Source organism: Podarcis vaucheri (assembly GCF_965113315.1).
Source record: "Podarcis vaucheri genome assembly, chromosome: Z".
Classification (NCBI taxonomy): Eukaryota; Metazoa; Chordata; class Lepidosauria; order Squamata; family Lacertidae; genus Podarcis; species Podarcis vaucheri.
The window spans coordinates 52636183-52651182 of record NC_138758.1 but is presented as its reverse complement, the minus strand read 5'-3'; the positions used below and the strand labels follow the sequence as shown (position 1 = coordinate 52651182).

The following is a 15000-nucleotide window of genomic DNA, read 5'->3' as shown; positions in this document are numbered from 1 at the left end:
ATAATAATATATAGTATATAATAAAATATTATGTGTAGATATATATATAATAAAATAGTATATATATTTATCCTAATATTATTAATATTAATATTAGATTATTAACAGAGCATTAGAATATTAGTTCGTCATGATTTAATAATAATTATATTAATAGAATTTATATTATATATTATATATAATATTAATTAGTGTGTGTGTGTGTTAAGACTAATTATGTGTGTGTATATATATATATTAATTATGTAGAATATTATTAATATTATTATTAACTATAATGTATTAATATATATATAATAAAATATATAATAATAAATCGTATATAATAAACTATTATGTGTAGATAGATATAATAAAATATTGTATATATTTATATTAATATTATTAATATTAATATTAGATTATTAACAGCATTAGAATATTAGTTCGTCATGAGTTAATAATAACTATATTAATAGAATTAATATTATATATTATATCTAATATTAATTAGTGTGTGTGTGTGTTAAGACTAATTATGTGTGTGAGTGTATATATATATCTATTAGAATATTATTAATATTATTAATATATTATTAATATTATTAATATAATATATTAATATTATTAATATAATATTAATATTATTAATATATTATTAATAATCAATCTCGCCTGTCCGTCTCCCTGCGCCTGGCGCTACAATTCCCAGCATGCCTTTCTCCCGGCGCCCGGCGCTACAATTCCCAACCTGGCGCTACAACTCCCAGCATGCCTTTCTCCCTGCGCCCGGCGCTACAATTCCCAACCTGGCGCTACAACTCCCAGCATGCCTCTCTCGAACCCGGCGCTACGTTTCCCGCACCTCATTGGTCTCCTCCTGGCTGAAGTCCAGGCGCACGGACGGCGGCGGCGCCATCTTGAGGAGGTGCGCCAGGCGCCCCTCGCAGAACTGAAGCTTCCGGAAGACGTCCCAGGATTCGCCCCGGAAATCCTCCTATAGGGGAGAAGGGAAAGGTTGGGAACTATAGTATGGGGCGCTGGGAATTATAGTATGGCGCACTGGGAATTATAGCATGGGAACTATAGTATGGCGCACTGGGAATTATAGTATGGCGCACTGGGAACTATAGTATGGCGCACTGGGAATTATAGCATGGGAACTATAGTATAGCCCACTGGGAACTATAGTATGCACACTGGGAACTATAGTATGGCTCACTGGGAACCATAGTATGGCGCACTGGGAACTATAGTATGGAGCGCTGGGAGCTATATTATGGGGCGCTGGGAACTATAGTATGGAGCGCTGGGAACTATAGTATGGGGCGCCGGGAACCATAGTATGGCGCACTGGGAATTATAGTATGGCGCACTGGGAATTATAGCATGGGAACTATAGTATAGCCCACTGGGAACTATAGTATGGCGCACTGGGAACTATAGTATGGAGCGCTGGGAATTATAGCATGGGAACTATAGTATGGCTCACTGGGAACCATAGTATGGCGCACTGGGAACTATAGTATGGAGCGCTGGGAACTATATTATGGGGCGCTGGGAACTATAGTATGGAGTGCTGGGAACTATAGTATGGGGCGCCGGGAACCATAGTATGGCGCACTGGGAATTATAGTATGGCGCACTGGGAATTATAGCATGGGAACTATAGTATGGCGCACTGGGAATTATAGTATGGCGCACTGGGAACTATAGTATGGCGCACTGGGAATTATAGCATGGGAACTATAGTATAGCCCACTGGGAACTATAGTATGGCGCACTGGGAATTATAGTATGGCGCACTGGGAATTATAGCATGGGAACTATAGTATGGCTCACTGGGAACCATAGTATGGCGCACTGGGAACTATAGTATGGAGCGCTGGGAACTATATTATGGGGCGCTGGGAACTATAGTATGGAGTGCTGGGAACTATAGTATGGGGCGCCGGGAACCATAGTATGGCGCACTGGGAATTATAGTATGGCGCACTGGGAATTATAGCATGGGAACTATAGTATGGCGCACTGGGAATTATAGTATGGCGCACTGGGAACTATAGTATGGCGCACTGGGAATTATAGCATGGGAACTATAGTATAGCCCACTGGGAACTATAGTATGCACACTGGGAACTATAGTATGGCTCACTGGGAACCATAGTATGGCGCACTGGGAACTATAGTATGGAGCGCTGGGAACTATATTATGGGGCGCTGGGAACTATAGTATGGAGCGCTGGGAACTACAGTATGGGAACTATAGTATGGCGCACTGGGAACTATAGTATTCGCGCCCTGAACTATAGTATGGCTCCCTGTCAATTATAGTGTGGCTCACTGGGAACTATAGTATTCGCACCCAGAACTATAGCATAGCCCCCTGGGAACTATAGAATTCGCACCCAGAACTATAGTATGGCTCACTGGGAACTATAGTATGGCGCACTGGGGACTATAGTATGGAGCGCTGGGAACTATAGTATGGCGCACTGGGAACTATAGTATGGAGCGCTGGGAACTATAGTATGGCTCCCTGTCAACTATAGAAAACTGGGAACTATAGTGTGGGAACTATAGTATGTGAGCTGCATTATGGCCCACTGGGAACTATAGTATGGCTCACTGGGAACCATAGTATGGCTCATTGGGAACCGTAGCATTGAGCACTGGGAACTATAGTATGCAACACTGGGAACTATAGTATGACGCACCAGGAACTACAGTGTGAACCATAGTATGGCGCACTGGGAACTATAGTATGTGAGCTATAGCATGGTGCATTGGGAACTATAGTATGTCTCACTGGGAACTATAGTATCGAGAACTGGGAACTATGGCGTGAGAACTATAGTATAGCCCCCTGGGAACTATAGTATTTGCACCCTGAACTATAGTATGGCTCACTGGGAACTATAGTATGGTGCACTGGGGACTATAGTATGGAGCGCTGGGAACTATAGTACAGCCCAATGGGAACTATAGTATTCGCACCCTGAACTGTAGTATGGCTCACTGGGAACTATAGTATGGAGCTCTGGGGACTATAGTATGGGAACTATAGAATAGCCCACTGGGAACTATAGTATCCGCACCCAGAACTATAGTATGGCTCACTGGGGACTATAGTATGGGAACTATAGTACAGCCCCCTGGGAACTATAGTATTCACACCCGGAACCATAGCATGGCTCACTAGGAACTATAGTATTCGCACCCAGAACTATAGTATGGAGCACTGGGAACTATAGTACGGGAACTATAGTATGTGAGCTGAACTATGGCGCACTGGGAACTATAGTATGCACTGGGAACTATAGTATGGAGCCCTGGGAACTATAGTATGGCTCCCTGTCAACTATAGAAAACTGGGAACTATAGTGTGGGAACTATAGTATGTGAGCTGCATTATGGCCCACTGGGAACTATAGTATGGCTCACTGGGAACCATAGTATGGCTCATTGGGAACCGTAGCATTGAGCACTGGGAACTATAGTATGCAACACTGGGAACTATAGTATGACGCACCAGGAACTACAGTGTGAACCATAGTATGGCGCACTGGGAACTATAGTATGTGAGCTATAGCATGGTGCATTGGGAACTATAGTATGTCTCACTGGGAACTATAGTATCGAGAACTGGGAACTATGGCGTGGGAACTGTAGTATAGCCCACTGTATATGCACCCTGAACTATAGTATGGCTCACTATAGTTCTGGGAATTATAGTATGGCGCACAGCAAACTATAGTATGACGCACTGGGAACTATAGTATGTAAACTAGAGTATGGCCACTGGGAGCTATAGCATGGAGTCCTGGGAATTATAGTACGGCTCATTGGGAACTGCAGTTGGACTCACTGGGAACTATAGTATGGAGCGCTGGGAACTAAAATACCGCTCACTGGGAACTATAGTATAGAGCGCTGTAGTATGAATCACTGGGAACTATAGTATGACATACTGGGAACTATAGTATGCCCCACTGGGAACTATAGAAAACTCACTGGGAACTATAGTATGGCTCACTGGGAACTATAGTATGGGAAATATAGTATAGCCCACTGGGAACCATAGTACGGCGCACTGGGAACTATAGTATGGCGCACTGGGAACCATAGTACGGCGCGCTGGGAACCGTCGTCTCCCTACCTGCCCGGCCACATCGACGCCGCACAGCCGCACCGCCAGGTTGTTGACCCCGTTCTCAAAGCGCAGCAGCAGCTCCTGGCTGTGGGAAACGTAGCGCCGCGCCGCCTCCAGGCGCCCGGTCTCCTCCTCCAACGCGGCGCCCAGCTCCTCCGCCAGCTTCCGGGAGCTGCGGGGGGAAAGCGCCCGGTTTTGGATCCGGCGGAGCTTGGGAACTCCCCGCCACTTGACTCTGGACTCGAACCCGGTACCTGAGGGCGCCCGGCGCCCGGTGGAACTTCAGCTGGGCCCGTTCCACTTCCAAGGCCCGGAGGCGGGACTGGCGCTCCCGGCGGCGCCGCTCGCTCTCCCCGATCTGCTGGCGCAGGTCGGCCGCCGACTTGCGCTGGGCCAGGAAGCGCCCGGCGATGTCCTGGGGGGGTTATGGGTTATTGATTATTGGCGGGTTACTGATGATTGATTGACAGCCTTTATTCTATTCTATTCTATTCTATTCTATTCTATTTTTATTATTTTTATTTTTTATTATTTATTCTTCTTTATTATTATTTGCAACCAATTATTTTATTGATTATTGATTATTGATGGGTTATTGATGATTGATTGACAGCCTTTATGATTCATATTATTTTATATTATATATTATACTATATTTTATTATTTATTATTTATTATTTATTCTTCTTTATTATTATTTGCAACCAATTATTTTATTCATTATTGACGGGTTATTGATGATTGATTGACAGCCTTGATGGTTCATATTATATTATATTATATTATATTATATTATATTATATTATATTATATTATATTATATTATATTATATATTCTTCTTTATTAATATTTGCAACCAATTATTTTATTGATTATTGACGGGTTATTGATGATTGATTGACAGCCTTGATGATTCATATTCTATTCTATTCTATTCTATTCTGTTATTTTTATTTTTTATTATTTATTCTTCTTCTTTATTATTATTTGCAACCTATTATTTTATTGATTATTGATTATTGACGGGTTATTGATGATTGATTGACAGCCTTGATGATTCATATTATATTATATTATATTATATTATATTATATTATATTATATTATATTATATTATATTATATTATATTATATTATATTATATTATATTTATTCTTCTTTATTATTATTTGCAACCAATTATTTTATTGATTATTGATTATTGATGGGTTATTGATGATTGATTGACAGCCTTTATGATTCATATTATATTATATTATATTATATTATATTATATTATATTATATTATATTATATTATATTATATTTTTTATTCTTCTTCTTTATTATTATTTGCAACCATTCATTTTATTGATTATTGACGGGTTATTGATGATTGATTGACAGCCTTTATGATTCATATTATATTATATTATATTATATTTATTTTTTATTATTCTTCTTTATTATTATTTGCAACCAATTATTTTATTGATTATTGATTATTGACGGGTTATTGATGATTGATTGACAGCCTTGATGGTTTATATTATATTATATTATATTATATTATATATTTTCTTATTCTTTATTGTTATTTGCAACCAATTATTTTATTGATAATTGATTCTTCTTATTATTATTATTCATGATTACTTGGTTTTATTTATTATTTATTATTTATTCTTCTTTTTATTTATTATTATGGTATTGTTTATTATTTATTATTTGTTATTCTTATTATTGATTCTTGATATTATCTATTATTCTTACTCTTAATCTTCTTATTCTTTATTATTATTTGCAACCAATTATTATTTATATTCATTTATAATATATTTATTATATTATAAACTGGTTGTTTATTATTTATTATTTATTATTCATATTATTCATATTATTTATTACTATTAGGGTATTATTAGGGTATAATTTATTTTTTATTATTATCTATTATTGTTATTATCTCTTCTTATTCTTCTTATTTTTTATTATTTCAAACAATTATTAGGGTATTATTTATTATTATTATTATTATTATTATTATTATTATTATTATTATTATTATTTGCAACCAATTATTAGGGTACTATTAGCAGCAGCAGTAGTAGTAGTAATATTATTATTATTATTATTATTATTATTATTATTATTATTATTATTAGCAACCAATTATTAGGGTATTATTATTATTATTATTATTATTATTATTATTATTATTATTATTATTAGCAACCAATTATTAGGGTATTATTATTATTATTATTATTATTATTATTATTATTATTATTATTATTATTTGCAAACAATTATTAGGGTACTACTACTACTACTATTATTATTATATTTTATTATTATTATTATCATCATCATCATCATTATTATTATTATTATTATTATTATTATTATTATTATTTGCAACCAATTATTAGGGTACTATTAGCAGCAGCAGTAGTAGTAGTAATATTATTATTATTATTATTATTATTATTATTATTATTAGCAACCAATTATTAGGGTATTATTATTATTATTATTATTATTATTATTATTATTATTATTATTATTATTAGCAACCAATTATTAGGGTATTATTATTATTATTATTATTATTATTATTATTATTATTATTTGCAAACAATTATTAGGGTACTACTACTACTACTACTGCTACTATTATTATTATATTTTATTATTATTATTATCATCATCATCATTATTATTATTATTATTATTATTATTATTATTATTATTATCATTATTATTATCATTATTATTACTGTATTATTATCAACCCATTATTAGGCTCTGATTCCTTTGAATTTCTCAGGATCACGATCATTATTGATCCGATTCCTTCCCTTCCCTCAGTTCCCAACCAATCCTTGCCATTGATCCCAATCCCTTGATCCCCACCGGGCGCCGGCAAACTACAATACCCAGAGATGGGAGCACTGGACGGCCGCCTTGATCTTCTCCACCTCCGCCATCACCAGGCCTTGGTACTCGATCTGCGCCTTGGAAGCCTCCAGCCGGGCGCCTGGCGGGAGAGAGGGAGAGGCGCTGACCGGGCGCCGCGCGCTACAACTCCCAACTCCCGCGCGCTACAACTCCCAAGCAGGCCGGGCCCTTCATTACCTCCCATAAGGTGAGGAGGGTGACGGGTGCTGCGCGCTACAACTCCCAGGAGGGGATCGGGGTAGCGCCTGGTGGGAGAAAGAGGAGGTCGCCGGGCGCCGCACGCTACAACTCCCAACGCCCGCGCGCTACAACTCCCAAGCAGGCCGGGGGGTGAGCAGCGGCCCTTCATTGCCTCTCAAGGTAAGGAGGGTGATGGGTGCTGCGTGCTACAACTCCCAGGAGGGGACCGGGCGCCGCGCGCTACAACTCCCAACTCCCACGCGCTACAACTCCCAGGCAGGACGGGGGCCGAGCAGCGGCCCTTCATTACCTCCCATAAGGTAAGGAGAGAGGGTGACTGGGCGCCGTGCGCTACAACTCCCAAGAGGGGACCGGGTGCCGCGCGCTACAACTCCCAACTCCTGCGCGCTACAACTCCCAAGCAGGCCGGGGGGTGAGCAGCAGCCCTTCATTACCTCTCATAAGGTAAGGAGAAAGGGTGACTGGGTGCCGTGCGCAACAACTCCCAGGAGGGGACCGGGCGCCGCGCTACAACTCCCAACGCCCGTGCGCTACAACTCCCAACTCCCGCGCGCTACAACTCCCAAGCAGGCCGGGCCCTTGATTGCCTCCCATAAGGTGAGGAGAGAGGGTGACCGGGCGCCGCGCGCTACAACTCCCAGCGCCCGCGCGCTACAACTCCCAAACAGGCCGGGCCCTTGATTCCCTCCCATAAGGTGAGGAGAGAGGGTGACCGGGCGCCCTGCGCTACAACTCCCAACGCCCGCGCGCTGCAACTCCCAACGCCCGCGCGCTATGACTCCCAACTCCCGCGCGCTACAACTCCCAAGCAGGCCGGGCCCTTGATTCCCTCCCCTAAGGTGAGGAGAGAGGGTGACTGGGCACCGCGCGCTACAACTCCCAGGAGGGGATCGGGGTGGCGCGCTACAACTCCCAGGAGGTATTGGGGTGGCGCGCTACAACTCCCGGAAGGTATTGGGGTGGCGGCTACAACTCCCAGGAGGTATTGGGGTGGCGCGCTACAACTCCCAGGAGGTATTGGGGTGGCGCGCTACAACTCCCAGGAGGTGACTGGGTGCCGCGCGCTACAACTCCCAGGAGGGAACCGGGCGTCGCGCACTACAACTCCCAAGTGGGATGGGCGCCCAACCTTGCTTGCCTGTCACCCCCTTAGCAGCCAATCAGGGAAGGGCATGCTGGTGGGGAGAGGGTGACTGGGCGCCGCGCACTAGAACTCACATGTGACCGGGCGCCGCGCGCTACAACTCCCAACCCGGTCAGGAGTTGTCGCATCCGGGAGGGAGAGACCGGGCGCCTCGCGCTACAAGCCGCATCGGGGAGCGGGGTGACCGGGCGCCACGCGTGCCTCGCGCTACAACTCCCGGCGCCCCCTTGCCTTACCTCTCGAACCCTCGCGCCCCATCAGGGAAGGGAAGTCCATGTCCCGGCGGCCTTGCTGGAGAGAACGGAGGGGCGCGGTTAGAGCAGCGGCGCCCTGGGGTTCCCGCGCGCTAAGGTTCCCAGCACTAAAGTTCCCATGCTAAGGTTCCCGTGCTAATATTGCCACGCTAAGGTTCCCATGCTAAGGTTCCCGTGCTAAGGTTCCCGTGCTAATATTCCCACGCTAAGGTTCCCATGCTAAGGTTCCCGTGCTAAGGTTCCCGTGCTAATATTCCCACGCTAAGGTTCCCACACTACGTTTCCCATGCTAAGGTTCCCACGCTAAGCTTCACACGCTAAGGTTCCTGCGCTACAATTCCCGCACGAAGCTTCACACGCTAAGGTTCCTGCGCTACGTTTCCCACCGCTAAGGTTCCCAACACTAATATTCCCGCGCTATGGTTCCCGCACTAAGCATCCCACGCTAAGGTTCCCACGCTACAATCCCCACGTTACAATTCCCACGCTAAGGTTCCCACGCTAAGCTTCCCACGCTACAATGCCCACGCTAAGGTTCCCACGCTAAGCTTCCCGCACTAAGCTTCCCACGCTAAGCTTCCCACGCTACAATTTCCACGCTAAGGTTCCCACGCTACAATTCCCAGGCTACAATTCCCACGCTAAGCTTCCCGCACTAAGCTTCCCACGCTAAGCTTCCCACGCTACAATTCCCACGCTAAGGTTCCCACGCTACAATTCCCAGGCTACAATTCCCACGCTAAGCTTCCCAATCTAAACTCCCCACGCTTAATTTCCTACGCTAAGGTTCCCGCGCTAACGTTCCTGGCGCTAAGGTTCCTGCGCTACAATTCCCACGCTAAGCTTTCCACGCTAAGGTTCCCACGCTATATTTCCCGCGCTCAGCTTCCCGCGCTACGGTTCCCATGCTACAATTCCCATGCTATCGTCCCGCGCTATGGTTCCAACACTACAATTCCCACGCTAAGGTTCCCATGCTAAGCTTCCCACGCTACAATTCCCGCGCTACGGTTCCCATGCTACAATTCCCACGCTATTGTCCCGCGCTATGGTTCCCACGCTACAATTCCCGCGCTAACCTTCCTGCGCTAAGCTTCCCGCGCTAAGGTTCCCACGCTATGTTTCCTGCGCTATGTTTCCCGGGCTACGGTTCCCATGCTATAATTCCCACGCTAAGCTTCCCACGCTAAGCTTCCCACGCTACAGTTCCCATGCTACAATTCCCACGCTACAATTCCCACGCTAAGCTTCCCACGCTACAATTCCCACGCTACAATTCCCACGCTAAGCTTCCCACGCTACAATTCCCACGCCAACCTTCCCACGCTAAGGTTCCCGCGCTACAATTCCCACGCTACAATTTCCACGCTAAGCTTCCCATTCTACAATTCCCACGCTAACCTTCCCGCGCTATGGTTCCCACGCTACAATTCCCACGCTAACCTTCCTGCGCTAAGCTTCCCACGCTATGTTTCCTGCGCTATGTTTCCCGGGCTACGGTTCCCATGCTACAATTCCCACGCTAAGCTTTCCACGCTAAGCTTCCCACGCTACAGTTCCCACGCTACAATTCCCACGCTACAATTCCCACGCTAAGCTTCCCACGCTACAATTCCCACGCCAACCTTCCCACGCTAAGGTTCCCGCGCTACAATTCCCACGCTACAATTCCCACGCTAAGCTTCCCACGCTAAGCTTCCCACGCTACAGTTCCCACGCTACAATTCCCACGCTACAATTCCCACGCTAAGCTTCCCACGCTACAATTCCCACGCCAACCTTCCCACGCTAAGGTTCCCGCGCTACAATTCCCACGCTACAATTTCCACGCTAAGCTTCCCATTCTACAATTCCCACGCTAACCTTCCCGCGCTATGGTTCCCACGCTACAATTCCCACGCTAACCTTCCTGCGCTAAGCTTCCCGCGCTAAGGTTCCCACGCTATGTTTCCTGCGCTATGTTTCCCGGGCTACGGTTCCCATGCTACAATTCCCACGCTAAGCTTCCCACGCTACAGTTCCCACGCTACAATTCCCACGCTACAATTCCCACGCTAAGCTTCCCACGCTACAATTCCCACGCCAACCTTCCCACGCTAAGGTTCCCGCGCTACAATTCCCACGCTAAGCTTCCCATTCTACAATTCCCACGCTAACCTTCCCGCGCTAAGGTTCCCGCGCTACAATTCCCACGCTAACCTTCCCGCGCTAAGGTTCCCGCGCTAAGCTTCCCGCGCTACGTTTCCCGGACCGGGCGCCGCCTCACCATCCGGCGGTGGCGCTCGGTGGCGTCCTTGGTGCGGATCCTCTCGATCTGCTTCTTCTGGGCGCTGAGGGAGTTGTCCCGAAACTTCTTCTCGGCCACCAGCTCCGTCTCGGCGTGAAGCATGTCGGCCTGCGATTAATTTGATTGATTAATTAATAATAATAATAATAATAATAATAATAATAATAATAATAATAAACTATATTACTATATACTATACTATACTAAAAATATTATTATTGTTATTAAAATATAAATAAAAAATAAAATATTATTATTATTAACTAGATTATATATTATTACTATATATCATTAACTATATTATTAACTATATTTTAAGGGTCATTAAGTATTATTACTAATATAATATAATATAATATAATATAATATAATATAATATAATATAATATAATATAATATAATATAATATAATATAATATAATATAATATAATATAATATAATATAATATATAATATAATATAATATAATAATGTAATGTCATGTCATGTCATGTCATGTCATGTAATATATATTAACTATATATTAATATCTATAATCCGAAATCTACTTTAGGTCTTATTAATTGTGTGATAATGAGATAATTATCTTAGATAATATATTAACTAATGAACGATACTTGAAATAGAATCCTATTTTAGCTCTTATTCATCGTGTGATAATGAGATAATATCTTACATAAGAGATAATATATTTTTATATTTTATATTGACCTATTATTAATCGTGTGATAATGAGATAATAGATAAGAGATAATATCTTTTTCTATTTTATATATTTATTAATCGTGTGATAATGAGATAATATCTTAGGTAAGAGATAATATCTTTTTCTATTTTATATATTTATTAACCGTGTGATAATGAGATAATATCTTAGGTAAGAGATAATATCTTTTTATAATCTATATTGACCTATTATTAACCGTGTGATAATCAGATAATATATTAACGAGACTTGGAATAGAATCCTCCATCGATTTTAGCTCTTATTCATCGTGTGAGGAGATAATATCTTAGATAAGAAATAATATATTAATATATTGATATATTGATATATTAATATATCAATATATCGATATATCAATATATCAATATATCAATATATCAATATATATTAATGAACAACCCTTGAAATAGAATCCTCAATCTATTTTAGCTATTATTAATCGTGTGATAGTGAGATAATATCTTAAATAAGAAATAATATATTAATATATTCATATACTCATATATTAATATATTAATATATTAATATATTAATATCTATTAATGAACCACCCTTGAAATAGAATCCTCCATATATTTCAGCTCTTATTAATCGTGTAATAATCAGATAATATCTTAGATAAGAGATAATATATTAATATATTGATATATCGATATATCAATATATTAATATATCAATATATCAATATCTATTAATGAACCACACTTGAAATAGAATCCTCCATCGATTTTAGCTATTAGTCGTGTGATAATGAGCTAATAGAGAAGAGAGAAGGTATGAACCAGGCTTGAAATGGAACTGTCAATCTATTTGAGCGATTATTAATAATCAATAATCAATAATCAATACCTGGGCGGCCTCCTTGGCTTCGACGGTGTCCAGGGTCATGAGGCGCACGCCTTGCAGCTCCACCTGGTAGACGTCCACCCGGCGCTGAAGGTCCTCCAGGGTGACGGGAAGGTGAGCCACTTCCTGACCGCGGGGGAAATTAATAATAATAATAATAATAATAATAATAATAATAAATTAATAATAATAATAATAATAATAATAATAATAACAACAACAACAATAATAATATATTTAATAATGATAACAACAATAATCATAACAATATATTTAATAATAATAATAATAATAATAATAATAATAATAATAATAATTTAATAATAATAATAATAACAATAACAACAACAACAATAATAATATATTTAATAATAATAACAATAATCATAACAATATATTTAATAATAATAATAATAATAATAATAAATATTTAATAATAATAAATAGATATTTGATCATGATAATAACAAGAATAACAAGAATAAAAACGACAACAACAACAACAATAATATATTTAATAATAACAATAAGAATAAGAATAACGATAACAACAATAATAAATATATAATAAATAAATAAATAAATATTTAGTCATAATAAATAAAGATTTAATAATGATAACAATAATAAAGATTTCATAATGATAATGGTGATAATAAGGATTTAATAATAATAATGATAATAATAATAAAGATTTAATAATAATAATAACAACAACAATAACAACAACAATAATAATATCTTTAATAACAACAACAATAATAATAATAACGACAACAACAATAATAAATATTTATTGATAAACTGTATATTGCTTTATTCTTAAGATTCTTCTTCTTATCTAGTCATCTAGTAATTTTAATTTTATTAATCTAATAATAATAATAATAATAATAATAATAATCCCTCACGTCTCTCAGCACATCTAGCATCTTCCGGTACAGCCGGTTGGCGTGTTCGCCCATCGCGATTCGCACTCGGGTCTTCTCCACGCTGTTCTCCAGCCGGCGGATCTCCTATATAATTAATAATAATAATAATAATAATAATAATAATAATAATAATAATAATAATAATATCTTTATTGTCATAATCTTCTAATAATTACAGTTTATGCCCATATATATAAATATATATGTGATTTAGAAGAGAGAGATCTCAATTTATATCTAGGTAATATACATAATTATTATTTTATATATGTAAAATAAGAAGAGTGAATTCGTTGAATTCATTCCGTAATAATTATATATATGAATCTCTATTATAAATATATATATGGAGTAATAATAATAGTATTAGTAATTATTATATTATATATGTAAAATAAGAAGAGTGAATTCGTTGAATTCATTCCGTAATAATTATATATATGAATCTCTATTATAAATATATATATGGAGTAATAATAATAGTATTAGTAATTATTATATTATATATGTAAAATAAGAAGAGTGAATTCGTTGAATTCATTCCGTAATAATTATATATATGAATCTCTATTATAAATATATATATATATATGGAGTAATAATAATAGTATTAGTAATTATTATATTATATATGTAAAATAAGAATAGTGAATTCGTTGAATTCATTCCGTAATAATTATATATATGAATCTCTATTATAAATATATATATATATATGGAGTAATAATAATAGTATTAGTAATTATTATATTATATATGTAAAATAAGAATAGTGAATTCGTTGAATTCATTCCGTAATAATTATATATATGAATCTCTATTATAAATATATATATGTAGTAATAATAATAGTATTAGTAATTATTATATTATATTATATATGTAAAATAAGAAGAGTGAATTCGTTGAATTCATTCCGTAATAATTATATATATGAATCTCTATTATAAATATATATATGTAGTAATCATAATAGTATTAGTAATTATTATATTCTATTATATATGTAAAATAAGAATCGTGAATTCGTTGAATTCAATCCGTATTAATTATATATATGAATCTCTATTATAAATATATATAGATATGGAGTAATAATAATAGTATTAGTAATTATTATATTCTATTATATATGTAAAATAAGAATCGTGAATTCGTTGAATTCATTCCGTAATAATTATATATATGAATCTCTATTATAAATATATATATATATATGGAGTAATAATAATAGTATTAGTAATTATTATATTATATATGTAAAATAAGAATCGTGAATTCGTTGAATTCATTCCGTAATAATTATATATATGAATCTCTATTATAAATATATATATATATATATGGAGTAATAATAATAGTATTAGTAATTATTATATTATATATGTAAAATAAGAAGAGTGAATTCGTTGAATTCATTCCGTAATAATTATATATATGAATCTCTATTATAAATATATATATATATATGGAGTAATAATAATAGTATTAGTAATTATTATATTATATATGTAAAATAAGAATAGTGAATTCGTT

The 15000-nt window shown here is 37.8% G+C and overlaps 1 protein-coding gene across 1 annotated transcript in view; it reads right to left on the bottom strand.

The window, feature by feature from the left end:
• The window catches only part of LOC309523904 (coiled-coil domain-containing protein 183-like), a 26273-nt gene that overhangs the window by 4702 nt on the left and 6571 nt on the right, over positions 1 to 15000 (bottom strand). Inside the window, exons 5-12 of the mRNA XM_082208126.1 lie at positions 13444 to 13548; positions 12536 to 12658; positions 10939 to 11067; positions 8655 to 8709; positions 7052 to 7152; positions 4387 to 4547; positions 4139 to 4304; positions 845 to 976 (exon numbers count right to left, since the gene is read on the bottom strand). Coding sequence (XP_082064252.1) covers positions 845 to 976; positions 4139 to 4304; positions 4387 to 4547; positions 7052 to 7152; positions 8655 to 8709; positions 10939 to 11067; positions 12536 to 12658; positions 13444 to 13548 — 972 coding nt within the window. The remainder of the gene's footprint in view (positions 1 to 844; positions 977 to 4138; positions 4305 to 4386; positions 4548 to 7051; positions 7153 to 8654; positions 8710 to 10938; positions 11068 to 12535; positions 12659 to 13443; positions 13549 to 15000) is intronic.